Here is a 27,263-nt window from a genome sequence, read left to right on the forward strand (position 1 = left end):
TCAGGTCTTCGGCCCATTTATTGATTGGGTTATTTGTTTTTTTGGTATTAAGATTTTTAAGTTCTTTATATATCCTAGAGATTATTGCTCTATCTGACGTGTGTATGGTAAAAATTTACTCTCAAGATGTAGGCTCTCTGTTCACCTCACTGATTGTTTCTTTTGCTGAGAAGAAGCTTTTTAGTTTGAATTCATCCCATTTATTGATTCGTGATTTTAATTCTTGTGCTAGAGGAGTCTTATTAAGGAAGTCAGGGCCTAATCCAACATGATGGAGATTTGGGTCTACTTTTTCTTCTATTAGAAGCAGGGTCTCTGGTTTAATTCCTAGATCCTTGATCCAGTTTGAGTTGAGTTTTGTGCATGGTGACAGATAGGGGTTTAATTTCATTTTGTTGCATATGGATTTCCAGTTTTCCCAGCACCATTTTTTGAAGAGGCGATCTTTTCTCCAATGTACATTTTGGAGCCTTTGTGTAATATAAGATAACTGTAGTTATGTGGGTTTGTCTCTGTGTCCTCTATTCTGTACCATTGATCTACCAGTCTGTTTTAGTGCCAATACCATGCCGTTTTTGTTCCTGTTGCTCTATAGTATAGTTTAAGTTCTGGTATAGTGATGCCTCCTGCTTCACTTTTCTTGTTAAGGATTGCTTTGTCTATTCTGGGTCTCTTATTTTTCCAGATGAATTTCATGACTTCTTTTTCTATTTCTATACGGAATGTCATTGGGATTTTGATTGGAATTGTATTAAATCTGTATAGTGCTTTTGGTAATATGGTCATTTTGACAATATTAACATTGCCTATCCAAGAATTAGGTAGATCTTTCCATCTTCTAAGGTTTTCTTTAATTTCTTTCTTTAGTGTTCTGTAGTTTTCATTGTAGAGGTCTTTCACCTCTTTCGTTGATTCCCAAGTGGTTTTTTTGGTGTTTTTTTTGTTTTGTTTTATTTTGTTTTTTGAGGCTATCATAAATGGATTAGTTTTCCTCGTTTCCCTTTCAGAGGATTTGTCACTGATACACAGAAATGCCTTTGATTTATGGGTGTTGATTTTATATCCTGCTACTATGCTGAATTCACATCAATAAGACTTATAGATAAGAATCATATGATCATCTCAGTAGGTGCAGAAAAAGCATTCGACAAACTACAGCACCCCTTCATTTTCAAAACCTTAGAAAAACTAGGAATAAATGGAACATATCTCAACATCATAAAAGCTGTATATGCTAAACCCCAGGCCAGCATCATTCTAAGTGGAGAAAAATTGAAAGCATTCCCTCTAAAAACTGGAACAAGACAGGGATTCCCTCTTTTACCACTTCTATTTAACATAGGTCTTGAAACACTGGCCAGAGCAATTAGGCAAATGAAAGAAATTAAAGGAATACAGATAGGAAAAGAAGAACCCAAATTAGCACTATTTGCTGATGATATGATTCTATACCTAGAAGACCCAAAAAATTCCACCACAAAACTTCTAGGAGTTTACTTTTTCTATCAACAAGTTTCTTGTATTAATAGAAACTTTCTACTATCATCTCTCTAACCTCTCTTGGAATTTTCTTTTTTGGAGAAAGGGTTTTATATGTATGTGATGGCCTTTTTGTAGAAAATCTTTTCCTTAGATTTCCAGTATTTTTGTTCAGTATTTCAATTTCTTGAATTTTATTCTTAGGTCACTCATGTGAGTAAACAAAACTGTTGTTGAACCTTTCCCTGAGAGCTAAACTTTAAACTAGTCCAGGAAACTTAATAACGTGGAATGGATCTTTCTCAAATCTGTAGTATCTGATAGTCTAGGTTATCCCAGTAATGTTATTGGATCCAACATAACAACAATAAAAGAAAATAATTTAACTTGGAAAGAGGGACTATAATTTTTAGTTCTTTCAGAGAGAGCTCATCAATTTAAAATATATATATATATATATATATATATATATATATATATATATACACACACACACACGCACACACACACACACACACACAGATCAAAAGTAACTAAGTACTCTTGAAAAACTAATTAAAAATAATCTTTCTGTTTTATTGTCTTCTGAAAATTGTTTAAAGATCTATATTTAATAACTTTATACAGCAACTATAATACAGTGTAGTACCTTACATAGTATGAACTTGGTGGTAAAATTATAGGCAGTATCTTAACAGCAGCAAGGTTTTTTTTCTTACATAATTATGACATTTTCATGTAGATTTTCAGTTTGTTTCTTGGAATGCCTGCACAGGTGATATATTCTATTAATATTGAATAATGTTGCATTCAGCTTAAAAATATATAAATACTAGCCAAAAATTCTTTTTCTGCTTTTAAAGACATTCTAACTAAAACAGTATCACTTAGTTTAGAATTATTTATCTGACAGCTTTTATTAACTTAGAAATCATTATATTGGTTGCTGTTAGTGAATATGTTTTATGTGATTTGTTTTGGTTGATTGGTTTATATTGGGAATTGAACTCAGGCATACTATACCAATGAGCTACATCCACAGGTATTTTTTGTTTTGTTTTGTTTGTTTTTGTTTTTGAGACAAGGTCTTGCTAAGTAACTTAGGGTCTCACTAAGTTATTGAGGCTGGCCTTGAACTTGCAATCCTCCTGCCTCAGCCTCCGAAATCACTGGGATTACAGGCATGCACCATCACACCTAGCAGTACATATGTTCTTAAAGCAGCTGCTTATTCTGACCTTACTCTCACCCCTTTCAATAGCATTTAATCCTTTTCTTTTGTACAATGCTGTGAAGGAAATCTTACTAGGTTGATTTTTTTTTTTTTAATTGCCCACTCAGGTTGACTGTAAAAGAGAAATTGGTGCTTCAAAGTTTGGTTTGGTTTGATTTGGTTTTGTGGGTTTTTTTTTTCTTTCCCTCCCGTGCTGGGAATTGAGTCCAGGGCCTTGCACATACTAGGCAAACACTCTGCTGCTGAACTATACCCTCTACCCCTCCAATTTTGATTAAACATTTTATTTTGGCAGTTTTGAAATGCATACAGTTTTTCCATATTTATAGTTTTGTTATTTTACAATTTTATTTAATCTAAATAGAACTGAAGTGGACATTTTAACAAACTCATTCTTAAATAACAACTTACTTGGCCCTTTATAATGTAAAATGAAATCTGTTAAATGAATGTGTGATGGTTTTGAATATAAGCAAGGTCTCTGAGGTATCTCTTTCTCTCTCCCTCTCTCTCTCTCTCTCTCTGTCACACACAAACACACACACACACACACACAAACTTTAGTCAGTGGGAAAACTAAAGGGTCACAGAGAATGAAACTTCATGAAACAATAGTGGTTATATTCCCTAATTAAAAAGAAGGAAAATAATTTTATTAACAATTATGAGCAAAGTGATGAATATTGAATCTGTAGAAAAATTTTAAAATGCATTGATATAGCAAACAATAACATGATAGTAGATTTTCTAAACACTTACTATTCTAAACATTTTAAAAATACTTTCAACTTTGTAATTTACTAATTTACAAATAAAATTACATCATTTGCAAAGATATTTTCTCCCATTAAGTAGAGTGTCCTATTATATCTCATAGATTTTTCTTTATTTTTAATATTCTCTAATATTATTTTGTATTATTAGAAAGCATAAGACCAAAGTTAGTTTTAATATATTAGACCTAGATGCTTTATAGATATGCTACAAATGACAGCATTGATGTTTACCAAATAAATATTAAACCCAGGATTTCTGAGCCCTGTCTTTTGTTAATTCACTGAGACACAGGCACACCTAAAAACATTGGCCCAGATATTTAGAAATTATGAACAAATATCCTATAGAAGAACTCAGACTTTAATGTCTTAAGCAAAATTTTTAGAATTTTATGCAAGTTTCTATATAATATATATTTTATAGCTTTTGCATCTACAGAAAAAAAGCAATTTTCAAATCATGTACATGAACTTTATTATCTTAACATTTCTGTATTTATAGAATCTATTTGTGTAAATCATAGCTCCCTTAATAACTTGTTTCATTGTCCTGTTTTAGTCTGTGTTCTTCAACCTGAATTTCTGTAGATTTATCACTTGGATCTTAAAGCAATTTTACGTGGTGTGCAGATTTTCAAGAAAAAGAAATCCTGCATGTTTCTGCCCTCTAGTGGACTCTCCAGTATTTGCAACCTGCAATTAAAAACATTTTGCTTCATCTCATTCATCATAAGAATTAGTGAAGATACCTACTTACTTTTTTTAAGATAGTCTTATAGATCCAAATTTTGTAGCATTTTAATATGCTGTTAGATCACCTCCATTTGTTTCTGTAAAATTTTGGTTAATTTATTACGGGTTTTGAAATCCTAAGATGCAGGTACATCTTACAGCAAAGCCAGATATAATTGTCTACATGTAGTAAGTATCTAGATGTCTTTACATAGTGCTTCTTTACTTAACTGGGCAATACTTATTTCATTAGCAGATAATTCTTTGACATGTATCTATATAATAGGAGAATAAGAAAAAAATTATGAATTTATAGATTTAGAAACAAAAGTTATGCTTTATTCAAGTCATAGAATCAGTTAATAATAGAGCTGAAATTAAAATCTAAGTCCTCTGGTTCCCAAGCATTAATTTTTTTTATTTTTATTTTTATTTTTTTTTTAATGGTACTGAGGGTTGAACCCAGGGGCGCTCTACCACTGAGCCACATTGCCAGCTTTTTTTTTTTTTTTTTCTTTAGACAGGGTCTCCCTAAGTTGCCAAAGCCTGACCTCAAACTTTTAGTCCTCCTGCCTCAGCTTCCCAAGTGGCTGGGATTACAGACATGTGCAGTTAATTCTTGCATTCTCAACAAGTTATAATTACCCTACTGCCGTAGTTGGAAGAATTCATGTCAGTCGATTCTTGAGACATATTATTGCAAGTGGTATAATTATTGTACTTTTATATCATCCTTCAAAAGAGGTATATGCATCCCTATAGAAAACACAGTTCCAAGCTAGCTGATGTAGGACAGCTGTAAGTCTCATTTAGAAAGTAAATTGAGGATGTTTGGTTTTGTTGTAGGATATTTGCCTAGCAGTGATCCAATAAAAAGGGAGATATTAGAGATTAAGGAAAGAGGTAATTGTAGAATCAAAGTTCTTAAGTAGAAAGGAGGGAAGGAGAATAGGGGGTATCCAAGGCACAAATGTAGGGGTTGTGTTTAGATAGGAGCAGGGACAATATAAAGGCTTGCTGGAAGATTGAACAGTAGAACTTCTGATTGCTTCTTAGTGAAATGAAATGAGAGGTTCATTGTCAGGTGAAAATGAAGGGGGCTAAGGATGTTGGCGGTTTCATGAGAGACCGAAGACTGAAAACAGTTGTTTCAGAATGTGAATTAACAAGAGAAGTTTCTAACTTAGTAACTGGTTAGATGTTGGTATCACTAATCATGAAAAGAATACAGAGGAGAAATATCTATGCATTGGTGTGCTGGGAATCACAGGGTCAGTAATGGATGTGTTCAAGTTCAGTGAATACAGGTTCATTTGGTGATTCCTCTGGTTCCCTCAGAAAGAATGTACAGAGTTTGAATAAAATACCAAGAATGGAATCTTAGAGAAAAATACTAACATTTAAGGAGAACCAAGAGTGCTAGATACTGAAGATGAACAAAATTTGAGAAAGAAGAAGTTGATAGTAGTATGTCCTATATTGGTCCCCAAATATGACACAAACATCACCAGAGGGATGCAAACTTTTAGGCAGTACTTCTAATATTTATGGTTTATTTTAATGAAAGTTAGAAAAAAATACATAACTTTCAGCCTACCTGCATCTTTACCTACTCCTGAAGACAACCCCTACATACGTGCCTGAGTCCTTATGCTTTGGACCCCCTCTCCTCCTTTCTCTTCCCCTCCTCTCCTGTCTACTTAAGAACTTTGCTTTGACAATTTTCACTTTCCATAATCTTTAGTTTTTCCCTTTTTATTGTATCATTTCTAGGCAAACCTACAATTTGTGAAAAATAGTACAAGTTATATATCCTTTATCCAAAATGCTTGGAACCAAAAGAATATTAGATTTAGGAATTTTGTGTGTAGGGGGAGTGTTGGCATATACATAGTAAGATATCTTGGTAATGGGACCCAAGTCTAAACATGAAATTTATTTTGTTTCATAAAAACACCTTGTACACCTAGCTTGAAGTCTGTTGTATGCAGTATTTTTGGTGCGTGTGCATTTTGACTAAAACCCATCACTTGAATCAAGTGTGGAATTTTCTGCTATGGCATCATTTTCTGATTCAGAAATTTTGAGATTTCAGATTTGCAGACTAGAGATGCTTAACCTGTACTGATTTTCCCTTTCAGTATCCATAGATGTAAGATTAAACTGTGAATCCGTTAGAGAAAAACATTATGTAAATATGATATTACTATTATGAAACAGTCCTAACAGTCGTTAGCAAGGAAGTATGGTGTGGGAAGCTCTAGGTTTAAAGACTTAGAAAGTCAGGATGACTTCATTTTATCAAAAACATTTTCTGTAAAATGGGAAGATATCTACATTAGAACAACATGAATAAATTTTAGGATAATGGAAGTATCAAAGTGAGCTCTATATATGGTTGAATTACTTTCAGAGCTATTAGCATAGTTTCTAAAATATAACTCATTTCATCATGTCACTGAGTGACTAAAATAACTTTAAAGCAATGGGAAATTATGCCAAGAATTATTCTTCAGATGGCATGTTAATAATAAGAGGAAACAAATAAGAAAAGCCATATTTTTTTAAAGTTCACTTATTAGAAACAAAAAGTAATTGTGTATTTAAAATAAAATGCAAGGAAGACTGCTTTAACAGCCCATTCTCACAGGAACTAATTCATTTCTAGGAGAAAAATAGTTGAAAATTTTGATAGGTGATTGAAAAAATAGGGCATTTTTCAACATGTAATACACACAGAGCAAATTTTTTCTTCCTGTTTCACCAAGAAGTATCAAAGTGGATCTGAATCATTGCAGACTTGACTCTGATAGTCCGAGTACTGAGATCAGGGGCAGCAGCTCCGTTTTCACTGTAGACATTGCAGTAGCACTTTTTGAAGGCAGCCAGGGTCTCAGGGGTAGCACTGCCGCTTTGTCACTCAGTTATGGACTACCTAATGCTTGTTAACTTAACGTCACAATTCTGTCTTCTCTGAATTACAGTGCTTGGAGTGTTCTGTGCCAGTGTTAAGGTTACTCTCTTGAGTCCTAAAAGGAAGTCATCTACATTTTTGAAGTAGTAAATTAAATTTAGATCACAGTTCTGCTGCCTTTCTCATATGTATGTAGGACGTCCACTGAAAGGTATCCTTAATCATATTTTGTGATCATGTGTCTGTTGATCGTGTTGAAAAATTATATTTAGAAATCTTTCCTTATGTATGGGCTCCATTCTGCATCAGGAACTTACCATAATTTCTTGAATTCACATCACGAATAACAAAGTGATTGTTCACAAAACAACCAAGAAGAAATATGTAGAATGAACAAAATGAGGTCTGTTTAACCGAGCCCCATTAATCATTGGCCAAGATCTTGTTAGTCAGTGTCTTGCTGCAGTCTCCTGATAGGAACTGAAAGGGCCTCACTTCTAGTTATACAAGCTTATGTGTACTAAGTTAGGCAAGTTCATTGGATGTCTTTTTAATTTTTTAAATTTAATATAATTAATTTGTTTATTTGCAGTGCTGGAGATTGAACCCAGGGCCTTACACATGCTAGGCAAGTGCTTTGCCACTGAGCTACACCCCTGGTTTTTTCTTATAAATCTTCAGCTTTCACTCATTGTTCTAGATGTTTTGGAGATATTTTAGTTTACGTAATGTTAAGCTTTGCCATCTTAGACAGCAGCATTGACACAAGTCCCCTCATTCATTCTAATTGACAGAATACATGCACACACATAATACCCATTCTACATTGGTAGCAAGGGCTCTTTAAAAATTTGTAAGTGATGTGTGCCTCAAAAAATTCTTTATATGTGCTGTGAGAGAATTGAAATGAATTCCCAGATTCAGAATATTTTTTTCTTTTTTCTTGGGGGGGAGGGGTGTGAAACAGTGAGCACTAAGCGTTTAGACCCCTTTATAAATCTGATCATTGGATGATCTCTACTCAGTTCCATGGCCTGATGGAAATAAAACAGAGTCTCTGATAATCACTGGGTGAAAAGCACTAGTAACATTTTAAAAATACATACAGCTGAGGAGACTTGCTATATATGTGTGTATGTGTATATGCTAGTCTAGGTTTTTCTCCCCATTTTTTTTTCATTGTTAGTAGTTAGTACTAGTAGTTGAATTTATTTTATATTAAGGAGCTGTACTCTTTGGGAAAATCTCGGTAATTTTGTTATTTTTCCTTAACCACCAAAGTTTACTGGTTATGATCTCAGAAATTCAGGAGAAATTAAATCATATTTCATAGCTATTGGCTCCTCATTTAATTTTTTTTTTAAAGCAAATCTGTGGGCTGAGGATGTAGCTCAGTTGGTAGAATGCTTGCTTCGCATGCACAAGGCCCTGGGTTCAATCCCCAGCACCACACACACACACACACAAAAAAAAAAGCAAACATCAATTTGATGTTCAAAATGTGCTTTTCTTAAAGAACTTTTTGCCCCATTAGCTATGCTGTCAGGCATCGGTTAATAATCCAATCAGATCACACATATCCAAAGTGATGATTATAGAAGCTAATAATACAAATAACAATTTCCAGGAAACAAGAGCCAGAGGTCAATGGCACCTGACAGCCCTGGTGTTGAACAGGTCTGATTCCTGCTATTCATGCAACAGTATAGCCCTGTTTTCATTAATGATATAAAAAAAGAAAACCCTAATATGAAAAAAAAATAAGCAATTCACCATGTCTCTCATAGTACACTGGCTAAAACCATAACTTAAAAGTTGGGAGAAAAGTGAATAAGATCCTGGAAACCAAATTACAGTGTGCACAGCAGCCACTGAGGTGTCTTTCTCCTGGTGACTTTCATTTGGTGATATAAAGCAAGAGGAAAAAGTGATACCATAACACGTGTTTTTCTATACTTTCCACTTGATTTTGTGCCCTGGCTGTATGTAATTAGGTATAGATAGATATACTCAAATCCAAGTGCCTCTAATCACACACCCCTGAAGTGGGTTTTGCAGTCAAAGAATTGGGGAACTTGTGTTATTGAAATCCACAGGTCTGTGCTAAAAATGTACTTTTGTAGAGGGGCTTGAGTAGAATTTTTAACCTCGGCTTGAACGTACCCACTACCCATACTATTGAAAAGACCCGTTCTTAGTGCTTGCTCTTTGTCCATTTATCTAGGTCCTATGAGGTATAGTACTAGACCCAGGACCTGATGTGTTATAAAATTAGGATCTTGGGTTCTCATTTGAAAATTGTCATTAAAATTCACTTAATCTTAACTTAGAGGGTTAAAAACACCAAGCCACCTCTGAGATTCTATTAGTATTGGTCTGGCATTATATCCTTGGTCTAAGAAAAAAAGGTAAGCCTTTGTGCTCTGTATGTGTAATATGAATTATAATGCATTCTGTTGTCATATATAACAAATCAAATTTTTAAAAAAAGGTAAGCCTTAACAAGTACTTCTCATGGCCGGTCCCATCCCTACTATTCATATCTCTCTGCCTCCATTTGCAGTTTCAGGAATAGGAACAGAATTAAAAGTATATTAGAGTCCTTTTCTCAGCATCAGCAGGCAAACACACTTGGAACAGGAGAAAGGAGTCAAATGGAAAACCCTTAACGTTGTGGGTAGCTACGAAATCTAACCATCACCTGCCAACTGTTTGTAGGCTTATTCTGTTAAAAACTGAGCGAAGCAGAATCACTGTAATAGTGTGTAGCTGAATCAAAGAGATGACCTGAATTTAAGCTTGCTGATGACTGAAGGACTTTAACGTCTGCCTTTTACAAAGTCTGTTGTAATTATGCCAAATCCTGGTATGTAATGATGCAACCAGGGGTAGTCTGTTTTCTGTACAACATCCATCCTGCTGGTTTTATGTATTTGCACATTTGTTTTCTGCAAGTCTTCCCCATGACCCCCTCCTATTCCCACCCCAAAAGTACCAATCTAACCCATCTTTCAAGGCCCCCTGTTACCATATGATTTACCTGATCCCCTAATTATAAGTTAGGTTGTAATAACCAGTCACTTTAGCTACTGGGACTTGTCATTATATTTATTTGTGCACATCATATAACTCTTTTCCAAGACTCGCCAAACTCCCTGACAGTAGGACCATCCTTTTTTCGTCCTTATACTCTAGCCCACCATGTACTCCATGTCCTACCCCCATGTTTAGCACCCAGATTACACTTTGGCAAAGTAGCCGGTGATATTTTGAGTCTGAACCTAATTAATAAAAGTGGTAAAAAGCAAGTTGCATGTGCCTGCTGTTTTCCCAGAGGACTGTATATGAACTCCACTCAATTGAACCCCCATCCAACATGCATATATAGATGTAGATCTCCTTTTAGAATCTGCAGCTCTCAGCTTCGGAGGGACAAAAGGAATAGTCTTGTCCACTGTAAGCTAACACATCTCATAGTTAGTCTCAGACCTCCATTCCCCACTGTTTTTTTTTTTGTTTTTAATGAAAGTTGCAAACAAATGTCCCTTTTGACCCTCATTCAAAATTAACATCTACAAGTAATCATTAAGCCTGAGGAAGTCTGGTAGATTTGGTTCCCTAATTTTGGCATGAAGAAAATTTCCCTAGGCTGAAGTGTGCCAGAGATTTAAATTTAAAATCATAATAATAATATTTAGGGCAGTTTATTTTCTTTTTCAATATAGTCTCTGGATGAAAACTTTCTCAAACTCCTAATGAACGTTTAAGTTCCCTTTTTTAAGAGATAAAATTTGATCTTTTTCTTTTCTAGAGGAAGTAACACTTCCCAAGAGTTTGGATTCCACCTGTGTGTGTGTCCTGGTGTCTCTCTAAGCTGCTGCTCACTTTGCTTTCTGTATTGTAGTCATTTAGGAGAAGGCCCCATGGCAAGATCAGTAATCCAGATTAATAGCCAGTTCTCCTTTTTCTGCTATAAAATGAGGCAGGGAGTGTAGGTCTGCAGAAACCAGTTCAGCCCAAAATTTTTAACAAAGATTTCCCAATGTGTGCAAAAGAGTATTCCCCAGGAGAGAATTCTGTTCCAAAGTATGTAGTTAAAGGGAAACACAACTGTACATGTATGGGCTTCTCTGTCTTCCTCTTTTTTTCCTCCAGCTCTCCTCTGATGCATTCGCCTCACCAGGAGAGAATGCCAGTGTAAACCTGAGATTGCCAATTTCTAGTCTCTAATATGGTCTCTTTTCTCTCTGGCACTGCACTTTTAAGGTCAGTCAGTATATAACCATTACTTTAAAGCCTCCTGCAAAGAATTTCATTCAGTAGTAATTGCTGGATAGGAGCAGATCTAAGGAGCCATTCCTTCTGTTGAAATCATTTCTTTTGTCCTCCCCAAGTAGAGGCCAGCACAGGGAAGAGGAGGTTAGGAATCTGCGTTTGCCATTCAGAGACAGTCATCAGCAATCCAGGTTTCATCCGAACTCATGGAGTTCTGTATTCTTATTTTTGCACTGCTTTGATTAGTGGTGTTTTCCAGAAGTCTCCTTATTGTAGGACAGTAGTTTATCTTCTCATTTCAGATAAAGAGCCTAGACACAGTAAATTGACTTACCCAAGTTCATATGCTCAGGCTTTAGCTAAGGCAGAATTTGAATTCATACTGTGGAATGTGCCTCTAGGTAAAAGGTCTGTGGACTTTGTCATCACCCTTGAAGGTATAAATTCTAATGGTATGTGTTCCCAGTAAGATTTTTGTCTTTCTAGTATTTTACCTATTAACTGTGCAGCACCAAAGCTCCACAGGCCACCCTAGTAAATGTTTCCTAATAATATCTTGAAGTCATTTTGTGTAACAGTGGTGAGCAACTGAAAAAGATATAATTGTGTTCACTTCATGAGTTACTTTATTCTGTTTTCTAAAGACAATTATATTTTAGTAGAGACATAAATATGAAATAATGTTATGAGTGAACTTAAATTTTAATAAAATGAAACATTTCCAATGTGTTTCTAAAATACATATTTACAAAACAGCATTTGTCTTTTTAACTGCATAATTTGCATGCTGTTGTTTAGAAAGGTAGGAGGAAAGGGCTGGATGTGCAGCTCAGTGAGCTCAGTGGCAGAACACTTGCCTAGCATGTGAGAGGCCCTGGGTTCAATCTCCAATTCTGAAAAAAAAAAAAAGAAAGAAAGAAACATAAAGAGAAAGACAGAGTCTACTAAAAGTGACTCAGATCTGTTAAAAGGATGAAAGTATCTACGTTTTCCACCCAGGTACTCTGTATTTAATGGAATATACCAGAAATGCTTCCTATATAAGGTAAATTTTCTAAGAGGCAAAAGGAGACTGTATAGTATCAATTTACTAGAGCTAGTAGGAGAACCTTTAGAATATTCCACTCTTCACAAAGATGATTTTTCTAACATCTACTAACTTTGCTTTCAAATTCAAATTGCCATTACAAATCAACTTATTATTTAGATCTTAGAAATTCATCATATAATTAGGTAACACAGCAGTATTCCTATGACTTGTTTTATTTAAAAAAAAAAAAAAAAAAAGAGTGAGCAAGTGAAATTTGTGGGGAAGACCAAAGCAATATAAACAACTAGAGGGATTTGCTGAGCTTCACAGAGCCCAGTGTTGATTTAGCTTCACATATTTGTCTAGAGTTAGTTTTCATATTGTAAAGCAGTGAATTCCACTATTATAGAGTCCCTCAGAGAACACAGAAGAGACAACTATAAAGCTAATTTCTTATACTAAAAATCTGAGGGCTTACATATGCCAAAAAGCTTAATCTGAATTGCTATTTTCTTCTAAAAGACTGGTAGAAATGAACTCTGTACCACCTCCAGCATCCCCTGTGCATGCGTGCACAGACACCCATTGAAATTAGGCAAATCCCAAAATAATTTATATAGCCAGTTGACCATACTCAAGATTCTGCAATGGGCATAGCTAAAAGACCTTATTTACAGGATTACACTGGGATAACTTCTCCATTGCAAGTTTTCAGGGAGACAACACTAAGAATAATAGCATCTGTGTACTGGGCAGCTTTGTGTATTTAATTCTTAACAACCTAATGAAGGTACTACAATTAAACTCAGTTTGCAGTTGAAGCGACTGATCCTAAAGAGACTAAAGATGATTCATCCTGCTCTACAGAACTGGAAAGTGGTGGAAACAGGATTTGAACTCATGTAGTCTGGTATTTGTGCTCTCCTCCATTATGTCCTAATACTGAAAGAGCCATGTGATCTTGGCACCGTGCTAGCTTTAGTTCCTTGGCCTTTACCAAGTTTTGATGCTTCTCAACTCATTTGTAGCATTTGTTTATTGTAAATAACCCTGGAGGATTCAAAGTAGCCCACCAGCAATTTATTTACTAACTTAAGAGATTCAGAAAGTAATATTCTTTTATTTAACATGAATGCCTGTAATCCCAGCAGCTTGGGAGGCTGAGGCAGGAGAATCGTGAGTTCCAAGCCAGCCTTGGCAACATCAAGATGCTAAGTAACTCAGTGAGACCCTATCTCTAAATAAAATACTAAATAGAGCTGGGGATGTGGCTTAGTGGTCGAGTGCCCCTGAGTTCAATCCCCGGTATCTCCTCTTCCCCCCCCAAAAAAATGCAAACTCTAGTTAGAAAGTAGAAAATATTCTTCTAGAGACTTTATCAACAAAATTAACAAGAAAGGAGATTTTCTTAACCTTAGAAATGATAGGATTTCCTGAGAACTTTGCTTACTCTGAAAAACTGTCTACTATGGCATAAATGCTTTATCCTTCAGGAGACCTATACTTTGACAAGGCATATTAAATATTTTTGTTTTCCAGAACACCCTTGCAGGATAGGTCAGTATTAATAACCTGATTCATGTAGGAAATGGTCTGGTATGCCTAAGATCTCACAGCAGTTCCTGAACCTGCAGTACCTCCTTGGAGTCTTATACTTGATTGGTATTGCCGTATAGTCTTTTACTTCCAAGAAAAGCCAAACCCACCAGAATTCAAAATAGATGTTAAATGCTTTGCAAGCAAGTATAGGGCAGTATGCATAGAAAAATGTTTCCACTTTCACCTGGGACCTTTTTGTCTAAAACATTTCATTTAAATTATGTAGTTCCTTTAAAAGTATAAAAACATACCCCTCAAGTTTAGTCTAAGCTATAGAAATCCACTTTTGCATCAGCAAAAAATAATTTGTATGCTTAGAAGATGACTTAGTACTTTCCAGGTGACCTATCGTAGTTCCTTCTCCAATATTTTCTTATTTCTTTAATGAGAACATCATCTTCACCTCTACCAGGAAATTAAGAAATGTTTTTCAGGCAGGTAGCTTTTTGTAGTTCCCCTTTAAGCTAGAACAGACCAATACAGTGGTCCAGAGAATAGAGACTTGAGTTCTTTCTGAAGTGCTTCACTTCCCCCTTAGGTAATTAGAAGTAATTTTAAAATTAGCCAATTTGACTTTCTATAATTAGTCTTGCTACTTAGGCAAGTCACACCAGAATTCTAAACCAGTCTGTTTTTAACTGTTACCTTAAGAAAGTTAATTTTAACAGCTCTTAAAGCATTTGGTTTTTATTTGATGATGTTGATGCTATCTCCAAGAAATACCCAACAGAAACCTCGTGTTCTTCTTTCATTCCTCCAGTTCTCCTCTCTCCTCCCTCTCCTGTTGTCCTCTGAAAGGTGTTTGCTCTAGTTTCCTGAGTTAGAGGTCAAGACACTCCTCGAAGGCACACGGCTGGCTTCAGGAGACTGTCCAGGTTTGAGGTCATGCAGGAGGACTGAGTTTAGCTTTCAGGTCTCATGCACATCATATCTGTAAATTGTTGATAAGGCTTTTTTATTATATATATTTAAAAAGATGAAACCAACTGAATGTTTACAGTAAGAAGAGTGTATGAGAAACAAAAAGGTGGCATTGGGGGCAGGGAGATAACCTCAGAAATCACAGATCTTCACTGGGTTGTAGGGTTACAGGTTTGTCTTTGCTTTAGTAATGTTAAGTTTTACACAACCTGTGTCAAGGTGAAAATGCTTTGATCAGCATCATTGTCAGCACTGTTTACTCTCTGCTTTTAATAGTCATGCTTACTTATATCCAGATTAAGAGTTCTCTCTGAGAAGTGTAATGTTCTTCCTAGTAAGTCGTAGTCAGCTGGGTGTGCGGAGCTGCTTGTAGCCCAGTGGTAATGCTGTCCTGCCGGCTCCTCTGTGCTTACTGCACATGGCAGATGGTGAAAACAAGTGGAGGCAAACCAGCAGCCTCTTTCCTCTAACAGGAGAACCGAGAGAAAGAGAGCAGCTGCAGTTGTCTTCCCTGGGCTCTGCCCAGCAGTCCAGTCGTCCTAGAGTGCCGCCTTTTTGTTAGACTCGGCACTGGCTGGTGGAAAGCCAGAAGGCCATGTAGTAAGACAGACCTGATCCAGTCCCAGGCTGCCACTCACTTCCTGCTTGAAATTAGGCAGTTATTTCCTTTCACTGAGAACCAGTTTCTTCGTGTACAAAATAAGGATCTGTGATACTTTACAAGGTTTATATGAGGGCTAAGAGAAGGAAAAAGCCAGAGTACTCAGTAATCACTGGCTCCCAATCTTGTCCTTCCCCCTTTTCTAGTCCTGCCTGTTCTTCACAGTTCAGGTTCCCCTTACTCAAAGCTGCTTCTCTGAAGCACACACTTGGCACAGCACACTGCCTCGGTATTGTTTGTTCTATATAGAAGCTTTTTTTAAACTGGCAAATTGAGTACAGGGGTGCTTTATCACTGAACTACCTCCCCAGTCTTTTTCATATTTTATTTTGAGATAGATCTCAGTTGCTGAGGGCCTCACTAAGTTACTGAGGTTGGCCTCAAACTTGAGATCTCCCACCTCAGCCTCCTGAGTCTGGGATTACAGGCCTGTGCCACCACTCCCAGCTTTCTACAAGCTTCTTGAGAGTTTCAGCTCTCTTTAGGTCTTCCTTGTCTGCAGTACTTCTGTTGTGTGCAGCAGTCTCAGATGTGTGAGAGTGCAGATTTGGAAAATGGAAAGTGATTCCCCAGGTATATAGTCTACCTACTCCAAACTCTGTGCTCAAGAAGGTGTTGAGTCCACTACATTTTCTTGGTACAATAAGGGAAATAGCCTGAGAAGTATTTTCTTAAGTTATGGCACCTAAAAGGGAGTTATCAAATCCAGAAAAAGGGTTCTTGTTCTTCCATTGGTACAGAGAGAACTAGTTTGAGTATGTCTCTTTAATAAGACAACATTCTCCAAAAAATGACTTTTGACATATTCGAAAGAAAGCAGTTACTTATACACACTTAAGCAAATAATTGTTCTCTAACAGAAAAATCTGTGGCCTTCCACTGAGGATGCATTTTTTGGTAACAATGGGACAGAGGGAGGAAGAAGACACCTGTTCAGCAAGCCAGTGAGGGACTAATGTCACAGCTACATCATTGCCACATCAGACACAACAGCCCAGTATTCTCTTACCCAGAAAATGACCATCAGATGGAGCTAAATATTATTTTTTTAATACATATGAACACATAATTCCTAGGAGAATCAAAACCCTTTGACTCGTAGGCAAGATTCTAAGTAGAGGTCAGTCTCACAGTACAAGTCAAAAGTATCAAACAATACTAGGATTACATTCAAGATTTGGCATTTTATGCTCAGATGAATCTTTATCTATATGACCAGAACTTTTTTCTTTTCTATGTTGCCCAGGTGGGCTTGAACTTTGGGGTCTTCCAGCCTCAACTCAAATAGCAGGGATTATAGGTATGTCCGCCATGCCCCACTCCAGAACTTGTTTTCTAAAAGAAAAATAGGCACCTTTGTTATTTTGCAGTCTTAAATTTGGAAGCTCTATCATTACCCTCCTTGGTTTTCACTTTTTTAATAATTCTTCACCTTTTGGTGTATGTCATTTTAAGCTATGACACAAGAATAGTATATTTCTCTGCTATAATTAATCTATTATATTCAAATACTAATCTGTCATTTTTCACCTTTAAAAGCAAACAGAAGGAAAACTTTTTGATATTTTTAACTTTAAGGGAGTATTTTCACAGCTGTTACATAGTTGTTAAGAATGGAACAAAATCTTGGGGCTTGATCTTTTTCACTTTTTCCCAAAAAATACTTGGTTCTTAGAATAGCCTAGCAACCGAAACTTGAAGTTCAGTGAAAAGCTTGACAAAATAATGATCTGCTTTTGTTGCTTCTGCTCACCAATTCATGTGTGTGGAGAAAAACTAGCCTTGCCAGCTTTTGGCTCTTTTTGATGTTTTGGAACCTTGCATTGTGGGACAACACAAGAGAGATGTTTCTAATGTGTTATATCTGTGTCTCTTGTCATTGAGGTCATTGTCATGAGAAAACCCTGGACAACAGCCATGACAAACAGAAATATTTTGACAACAAACAGTCACTGGATGCTGCTGAAGAAGAGCCCTTTGAGAGAGGAACAGAGGAGGACCCTGTATTCTCTGTTGAGAATTCAGGGAGAGACTCAGATGCCCTTAGACTTGAAAGTAAGTTGATTTGACCTGGGCTGTGCTTCTGGGGAAAAATCAACTCTCTCTATCTTTAAGCTTCGGCTTTTCCCTCATTTCAAGAGTTCGCTTCCTCCTATTTAACAGCCACTCGTGTTGTAGAATCATGAGGGTGACTCTCAGCCGCAAAGCAGAAAACAAGCTCTAATGTGATAGTGGTCTCCACACTTCCTCTTTCCTCCACCTCACTGTCTTTTGCTAGAACAAATTTGATTCATTATATACCAGTCTTTCTTCTCAGTGTTGTTATTCTATTAAGTCACTGAAAATAGAAAAATCAGCTATATATACACTAACCCAATAAAATTTACAAGTGTAGAATAATGGACATGCTACCATTCCACTTTCTGACATTTTGAGCTGTGCCATGCTGAACAGTTTGTCAATTTAGAATGGCCAAAATGGATGACTTCTTTTTAGTATTCATTCTTCTTGACCAGTTTTCTGAAGTTGGAACTATATCTAACTCTCCACTTCTTGAAACTCTTTTCTCTCCTCTTGGTTTCTGGAATCACTTGCTCTTGCCTACCCTCAAGACCGACTCTTTTTAAGTTTCCTTTACTTATTCTTTATTCTGCTCTCTTTCTGTGGAGCTACCCAGTATCTAAACTTGGTCTTCTTATTCCTCTGTGTCTTACCTGGTGGTGACTCAGACACCTTGAATATACCAGTGACTTCAAAGCTGTGCGCTCAGCTAAGAAGTTCTGTAAAACTCCAGTTTTTATATCCACATTTTTAGTGAGCTCTTATCTTGATATGCCAGAGGTACTTGACTTTATTTTTATCCCACTATTGAACTTGACTTTATTTTCATCCTATTTTCTGAGCTGCTTCTAATTCCTGTATCCCCTTTTAATGTAGCACAACTGACTCAGCCACCACTATAACCAATCAGTTTCTAAGACCTGTTGAGTCCACCATCTTCTTGTCTATTTCCTCGCCACTGCCTGTATTCAAACTTTGTTTTTATCTTTGCTGTTGCAGTAGCCTTTTACTTTAGTCTCTACATGTGGAGAGAGACAAAGACAAAGCAAGCGAATATACATAATTGGTACCTATTTTTAAAAACAGAAGTAGGGCTAGGGTTATAGCTCAGCGGTAGAGTGCTTGCCTAGTGCAGGAGAGGCCCTAGGTTCAATCCTCAGCACCAATAAAGACAGAAGCCGCCACTATTACCACTTTCTGTGTGTCCAAAGAGTTGTTTCTAAAATGTTATTCTGATCAGGTAAGTTGCATAGATTGAAGTGTTTTCAGTGGCTATTACCTAAAGTAAGAATCCAAAAGTCTTAGTTGGGGATATGAAGCAGTTTGGCCCCTACTTCCCTCTCTAGCTGTGTCACCTACTAGTGTGCTACATGACAGGAAGTACAAATGTTTTTACCATTCTCCTCTCATGGCATGCTGTCTTGAGCCTCTTTATCTTTTCACACAGGCTGGGAGTGACTCCTACATACACTTTTTAAATGGATAGCTCTCCAAGATCCAACTCAAATGCCACTTTCTCCATGAAGCATTCATGATGGTCTCCAAGCATTTAGGTTATCCTCAATGGTCTTGTTCCTACTATTTTTCAAAGCACTTTTCATATACTATTAATTGTTTGCATATCTTGTCTCCCATCAGACAATGAGCTTCTTATATACCCTGTCTTATGCAACTTGACATTCCTTGTGAACTGTCCATATTGGTTAGTGAAATGCATTTGCCTTCCTATATAAATTGGATTAATATATTTACAGCTACAGAATCTTTTCTTTTAATATTGTATATAAAAAGTGATGTCTCAGAGAAGAAAGACCTCAAAGGGGATGAACACCACTGGTGCTGATGAAAACACAACAGTGGTGGTTTTCCACCAGTCATGATCTTCACAGGTTTAGGAAAGTAGATTAAGCCGTTTCACCCAGAACTATTGGACTTCAAGGAAATTAAACCCCATTTACCAACTCAAAAAGATGTATTTATTCTTAACCTGATGGCCAGTGTGTTTGTTTATAATTGGGACTACTCCTCCCTTGTACCTAGCACTTCATGTCTCTTTTTTGGCATTAAGATACCTGTACAACTCAATGAGCATCATGAGGTTGCTTGCTAAACTTAGAATCCACAGAAATTAAACTGAGTAATAAGTGATATTTTAGTCATTTATAGAAACAGTATTTATTCCAAAACAATAGAACTCCACAGTGACTAGGATATTTACAACTACCAAAGAAGTTCTTCCCATGCCACCCAGGACAGTTCAGAATAAAACCCAAGCAGCATCTTGCCCTGAGACGAGGTTTTTTTCCAGGTCCCTTTCAGCACCATGTAGACTGTCTCTTAGGGTGGATTCCTTTTCACATTTCTAATTCAGTCTATAATATGATGGTGACACTTCCTGTTTACTGTCAGGTACTAACTTTTCTTTATGATCTGTCTAAATTCTGGGCATACCCTTTTCTTATTCCCCAGGTTCTAACAGCAAGTCCACAGAACTACATTGATACCAGTAGGCTTCCTATAGTATGGTTATCAGAGTCAGAAAAACTCCCACTTTTTAATATAAATAGTGTTATAATAAAAACTAAGCATATACATTAAAGAAAACTTTTGACATTTTTGAAAAACCTATATTTGGAGAAAAATTTAAAGATACAAATAGTTGAATTCTCTCCAATTGCCACTATCATGGTAATTACTAACTTTGTGTGACATTTTATAATTTACAAAGTATTGTGAATTATGTACTAACCTTATGAAGTAGATATTATTCAGCCCTTCTTATAGATAAGAAATTGAGACTTGGAGAAATTGCCTGAGAATCTTCAGCAGGTGGTATAACTAAATTTCATCCTGAAACCTTCAGACCTTTGTTTCTCTTAAATAGGGTTTTGATGCATTAGAACTTGATTGATTGATTGATTGATGATTTGATTGTGGTATTAGAGATTAAACTCAGGGGCTTTTGCATGCTAGACGAGCACTCTATCAATGAGCTACATCCCAGCCCTTTTATATTTTTCAGACAGGATCTGACTGAGCTGCCCAGACTGGCCTTGAACTTGGGATCCTCCTGCCTCAGCTTCCCCCAAGTCTCTGGGATTACAGTTTTGCACCATTACACCTGCAAGAACTTTAGGTTTTTAATTGATATGGTCATATTTTTAAAAAGTGTAGAATCTAGTACTACCTTTAGTTCATTAAGCAGAATAGTTTAATGTCAGAAAAGTACAAAAGTGATTTCAGAATAAAGGTCAGTTTCTGTCCTTTATTGTTTACAACCTTACACCAATAAATGTGTATCAGTGTGAGAGAGTTTTATTTGATTGTCCCTTTTTTTTTTTCTCATTTTGCTAAGGATTGGTGAAAATGTGTCACTGATTAACATTTGAAAACCACTGCTTCACCTCATCATCTAGTTCAGAATTCCTTCTTAGCAACTCTTAGCAGTGGAAGGAAGAACATAGGTTTTATAGTCAGAGATATTGTTGTCATGCTCTGGCTCTACACCTACTAGTTGTTAAATCTTGAGCACATTATTTGACCTTCCTCAGCCTTCTTTTTCTTGTTTGTTTATTTTTTTAAATGTTTCTTACAATGATTTTTGAGTAATTTGGAAAGCATTTATTTTAGTTCCAGGTACACAGTTGGAATTCAGTAAACATTCACTTCTACAAACATAGATGTGACTGTACTCCTTCAGGACTTAAGAGGCTGCTTGTAAACCAAAATCCTCACAAACCCATAGATAAAATACATGCTCAACCTCTTTCCTCTGAGAAATATTTTGCGGTTACATTCAAATATTTTGTTCTTTTTGTCCTATTATTGTTTAATATATATGTATATAGTTTTGTGTTTCCAACTTGATTCTAAATTGGTTATATTTAATTCTTTGGGGTCAGGAACTTTCATTTTCTTTTTGCTCCCATCTGTATAGCTTCAAGTACAGAGATAGTCACATAGTAGACTCTAAATAAATAAAGATTTGGTGATGGTTGTTCTTTTTCTAACTCATAGCACTTTATGATCTATTGATTGCTCACCTTTGGGGTGTAGATGAAGTTGTATATATTCAGCGTTTTTCTTTAGAAATTCCTGTGACCCCAACCCAGCAACCTTTGGAAAGGCCTAAAGGCTGCCAATAGCAGAAGCATGCAGTAAGTTCTGAAGTGTCTTTTCATTAGAACATCAATTTCCATTAATGAAAGCCTCTCTCTCTTAAGAATTTTATTATAATGATATGTATTACCATATGTTAGGGGCACAGGGAAGCAGTAACCTTTAGGAATTGGGTTTGCAGAACTTGTGCAGGTAAATGACATGAATGCTTTTCAAATAGTAGTGCCTACAGAAAGGCAGTAAGGTTTCCAAACACAGAATCCATGTGTAACTGTGACTGTACACAGGTAACAGTTACCTGCAGTTCCTCTTGGCCAAAAGCTAGTTTTCTTTAAGCCCATATTCTTTGCTGGAGCCAAACCTATCAAAAGCCTTTTCCTATTTCAAGACTGGGTACAAAGAATCCTACGGTTGCCATAGGAAAAGGAAGGAAAAGAATCTAAGATAAGATGAGGGATTCTTAGAAACAACTCTGTGAACACAGTCAGATGCCAAGCGACTCTTCCAGTGAAGTTGCTATTTGGGGTCCCTGTAGAGCTGCCTTCCTGAGTGATCTGCAGAGAACTTTTAAGTCACACAGTGCACCAGACACTATGCTAGTGTTCCAGTGCTCAACTTCATATTGCACGCCCATCAGCAGGGTTGACAGTGCATTAGCAATTGACAAGGCAGACCTTAAAATTAAAAGACCTGAAATGCCAGTGGACAAGACAAAGGCAAAAGAAGCAGATCCTCAAGAACCTCACAAACTAGTTGTTCCCAGGTCCTCATTAATGCCTTCCACACCTGTGTGTCTGCTGTGTGCCAGGTGCAGTGTTGGACTTTAGGGACATCAGAGTAAACAAAAGAGAAACTGAAAATCAGGCCTCTTAGCCCTGCATATATTATACTACCAGCTACTTTATTTAGGCAAGTAACTGACTACTTTTGTCTGAATATCCTAAAGAAAAAGGTTTGACAAACCCATATGCTTGTTTCAGAACACAATTAAAAATAATAATAATTAGGGGCTGGAGTTGTGGCTCATCGGTAGAGCTCTCGCCCAACACTCGTGAGTCACTGGGTTCGATCCTCAGCACCACATTAAAATGAATAAATAAAGGTATTGTGTCCAACTATAACTAAAAAAATAAAAATAAAAAAAATAGTAGAAAGCAACAGATTGGTTCGGAAAGCCTAAAAGGAACTTACTTGAAAAGACAGCAGTACATTTTGTAGTCACTTGTATGAATAAAGAGAAGAACCCTATGGCTTTTTCAAGGAAGAGTTTTAGAGATTTCTAACAGTGCCCCCAATTTGATATCAGACCTTTCTGCAGTAGAAAATGGGATGAGAGGCGGAGATGCCACCAGAGCTGTGGATGACATTGTTGACCTGTGAATATGGCTCAAAGCTTTAAGTCATTTGCAACTGCGGTAGTCATCCATGTTTCTCACCCCCAGCCCCCAGCATTTCTAAGATGCGTTGCTCACTGCAGCTGTAGATCTGGTAGGTTGGAGTATGAGAATCCTGACGTTGCCTGATTAATATGATGTTCTAAACCCCTAAACAAGCAGAGTTGCCAACTGAAGGTTATTGCACTGGAACAACAGACTGGCATTGTCTGAGCCATCAACCAGAGCTCTCTGATTAATCAATCAGTACTTGTTACAAAAGGAGGAATAAGCAATTTGCTTTTGTGACCCATCTACTTCCAAAAAAGATGAGAGAGAACTTTCACAGAGCACACAGCAAAAGAGCCAGCCATTAATTCAAAATGAACAACCAAAGTTAAACAGTAAAGAATTTAGGAAACTTGGGATAACATGCACCAAGCCTCCTTGTTATCTAAGCACAGAGGGGAAGTTGCAGGGTTGTGAACATTGAGGAAATGTCAGGTTCTTGGAGGAGAGAGTTTTTGCTTACTCATTGTACCAAAAAGCATCCATGGGAGGCTTTATGTACTTGAACAACATAAATAATAACTTGGTAACCATTTTAGGAAGAAAGTACACTATAACACACCATAATAAGCTTCATCTTTGCCATCTGTCTTTTTCTTTTTTAATTCTTTTTATATACAACACCAGGATATAACCTGACATTATCACAAAAGCATGGAACACAACCCACTCCAATTCAGTTCCTATCACGTACCCCTCCACCACCACCCAGCTGCCTTCAATCTATTTACAGTTTACTTTGTTTCTTTTATTAGTGTCCTGTAGACACACACAATGCCAGGGCCTACCATGCCACATGTGTGCATGCACATAGAGAAAGTTCAGTCAGATTTGTTTCACTGTTCTTCCCTTTTCCTTTCCCTTCTTCCTCCTCACCACCCCCACTGATCTTTCCTCTATTTTGATGAAATTCCCTCTCCTTTTTTTTCTTTCTTTCTTTTTTTTTTTTTTTAATTTCCTTCCCCTTATTTTGAATTAGCTCCCACTAATTCAAATTCAAATTCGACCTTTGACTTTTTGGAACTGGCTTATTTCACTTAGTGTAATGGTCTCCAGTTCCATACATTTGCAAATGCTATGATTTATACAAATCAAATGCTATAATTTCATTCTTCTTTATGGCTAATACTCCATTGCATGTATAACCACATTTTCTTTATCCATTCCTCTGTTGGAAGAGCACCTGGATTGTTTCCATAGCTAGGCTATTTTGAATTGTGCTGCTGTTAATTAACGTCAATGGCTACATTAGTGTAGTATTCTGATTTTAAATCTTTTGGATATATACCAAGAAGTGGAATAGCTGGGTCATATAGTGGGTCCATTCCTAGTTTTTTGAAGAATCTCCATACTGCTTTTCAGAGTGGTTGCATTAATTTGTAGTCCACCAATAAAATATGAGTGTATCTTTTTCCCCACATCCTCACCAACATTTATTATTATTTGTATACTGGATAATTGCCATTTTGACTGGAGTGAAATGAAATCTCAATGTAGTTTTTATTTGCATGTCCCTAATTGCTGGAGATGTTGAACATTTTTTCATATATTTCTTGAACATTTGTATTTCTTCTTTTGAGAAGTATCTGTTTAGTTCTTTTGCCTATTTGATTTTGATTGGTTTTGTTGTTGTTGTTGTTGTTGTTTGTTTTTGTTTGTTTGGTTTTTGGTGTTAAGTTTTTTTAGTTCTTTTTATATTCTGAATGGTAAGCCCTATTTGAGGAGCTGGTGGTAAAGATCATTTTCATTCTGTAGGCTCTATCTTTATATAAATTTTTGTTTCCTTTGCTGTGAAGCTTTTTTAATATGATGCCATCCCACTTATTGATTTTCTTATTTTATTTCTTGCATTTTAGGAGTCTTGTTAATTTGGTTCCTATGGCAACATGTTGGAGTGTTGGGCCTACATTTCCTTCTAGCAGGTGCAGGGTTTCTGGTCTAACACCAAGGTCTTTGATCCACTTTGGGTTGAATTTTGTGCAGGGTGGTGAGAGATAGGGGTTTGATTTCATTGTTCCAAGTATGGATTTCCAGTTTTACCAGCACCATTTGTTAAAAAGCAATCTTTTCTCCCAATGTGTGTTTTTGGCACCTCTAACTAATACCAGATAACTGTATTTTTGTAGGTTTGTCTCTGCATCTTATATTCTATACCATTGCCTTCACGTATGTTTTGGTGCCAGTACCATGCTGTTTTGTTACTATAGCTCTGTAGTATAATTTGAGGTCTGATGTTGTAATATCTCCTGTTTTGCTCTTATCACTATTGGCTATTCTGGGCCTCTTAATTTTCCAATTGAATTTCATGACTGCCTTTTCTAGTTCTGTGAAGAATGTCATTGAAATTTTGATGAGGATTGCATTGATTCTGTATAGCACTTTTGGGAAAATAGCCATTTTAACAATATTAATTCTGCCTATCCAAGAACATAGGAGGTCTTTCCATCTTCTAAGGTCTTCTTCAATTTCTTTCTGTAGTGTTCTGTAGTTTTCACTTCATTTCTTTTGTTAGACTGATTCCCAAGTATTTTTTGTTTGTTTTGTTTTATTTAGCTTATTGTGAATGGGATAGTTTTCCTAATTTCTTTTTCAGCAGATTCATCATTGGAATATAGGAACACATTGATTTATGAGTGATCTTGTATCTGCTACTTTGCTGAATTTACTTATGAGCTCTAGAAGTCTTTTGGTGGATTTTTTTTTGGGGGGGGGGTCTTCTAAATATAAGGATCATGTCATCAGCAAACAGATCATTTGAGCTCTTCTTTTCCTGTTTGTATCCTCCAATTTCCTTCATTTGCCTGATTGCTCTGGCTGTAGTTTCAAAGACTATGTTGAATAGGAGTGGTGAAAGTGAGCATCCTTGTTTTGTTGGGTTTTTAAAGAAAATGCTTTCAGTTTTTCTCTATTCGGTATAATATTGGCCTTGAGTTTGTGATATATCATCTCAACAATGTTGAGGTAAGTTCCTTTTATCCCTACTTTTTCTAGTGTTTTAAATGTGAATTGGTACTGTACTTCATTAAATGTACTTCATAAATTCTTGACCTTAACTATTTATGTAGTGAATTCCATGTATTGACTTCTGTATGTTGAACCAACCTTACATCCCTGGGATAAAACCAACTTGATCATGATGCACTATCTTTTTAATGTGGTTTCGTATGCAGTTTGCCACCTATTTTATTGAGAATTTTTGCATCTGTGTTCATCAAGGATATTTCCCTGAAGTTTTCTTTCCTTGATATGGCTTTGTCTGGTTTTGGTATCAAGGTGATACCAACTTTGTAGAATGAGTTTAGCAGTGTTCTCCTTTTCTATTTTATAGAATAATAAGCCTCCATTTTATAGAGGATTGGTATTAGTTCTCCTTTAAAGTTCTGGTAGAACTTGGCTGAAAATCTGTCCAGTCCTAGACTTTTCTTTGCTGGAAGGTTTTGATAGCTGCTTCAGTTTCATTTCTTGATATTGATCTGTTTGAGTTTTCTATATCTTCATGGTTCAGTTTGGGTAGGTCATATGTCTCTGGGAATTTGTCAAAGTCTTCACAATTTTGTAGCTTATTGGACTATAAATTTTCAAAATAATTTCTAATGATTCTCTGTATTTCAGTAGTGTCTGTGCTGATATTTCCTATTTCATCTTGAATTTTGTTAATTTGTTTTCTCTCTTTCTTTTTGTTAGTTTGGCTAAGGGGTTCATCAATCTTGTTTGCTCTTTCAAAAAACAGCTCTTTTGTTTTATTGATCTTTTGTATTATTTTTTTATTCCCAGTTCATTTCAGCTCTGATTTAATTGTTTCCTGTCTTCTACTGATTTTGGTGGAAATTTCTTCTTCTTTTTCTGGGGCTTTGAGGTGTAATATTAGATTATTTATTTGGTATCTTTCTGTTTTTTTGATGCATGAATTCAACACTGTAAACTTTCTTCTTAGAACTGCCTTCATGTTGACTCAGAGATTTTGATATGTTGTATCACTATTCTCATTTACTTCTAAGATTTTTTTTTAATTTCTCCCCT

General features: G+C 36.3%; 1 protein-coding gene across 5 annotated transcripts in view; it reads left to right on the plus strand.

The window, feature by feature from the left end:
- The window catches only part of Ttc17 (tetratricopeptide repeat domain 17), a 110,768-nt gene that overhangs the window by 44,992 nt on the left and 38,513 nt on the right, over window positions 1-27,263 (plus strand). For 3 of the 5 annotated variants that reach the window (XM_015477795.2, XM_048788636.1, XM_015477796.2), the window contains exon 17: window positions 17,506-17,676. The exons of the other annotated variants lie outside the window; for them this stretch is intronic. In XM_015477795.2, the coding sequence (XP_015333281.1) occupies window positions 17,506-17,676 (171 nt within the window). The remainder of the gene's footprint in view (window positions 1-17,505; window positions 17,677-27,263) is intronic. 5 annotated transcript variants of the gene reach the window in all.

The sequence above is a fragment of the Marmota marmota genome, unplaced genomic scaffold, assembly GCF_001458135.2.
Source record: "Marmota marmota marmota unplaced genomic scaffold, marMar, whole genome shotgun sequence".
Taxonomy (NCBI): domain Eukaryota; kingdom Metazoa; phylum Chordata; class Mammalia; order Rodentia; family Sciuridae; genus Marmota; species Marmota marmota.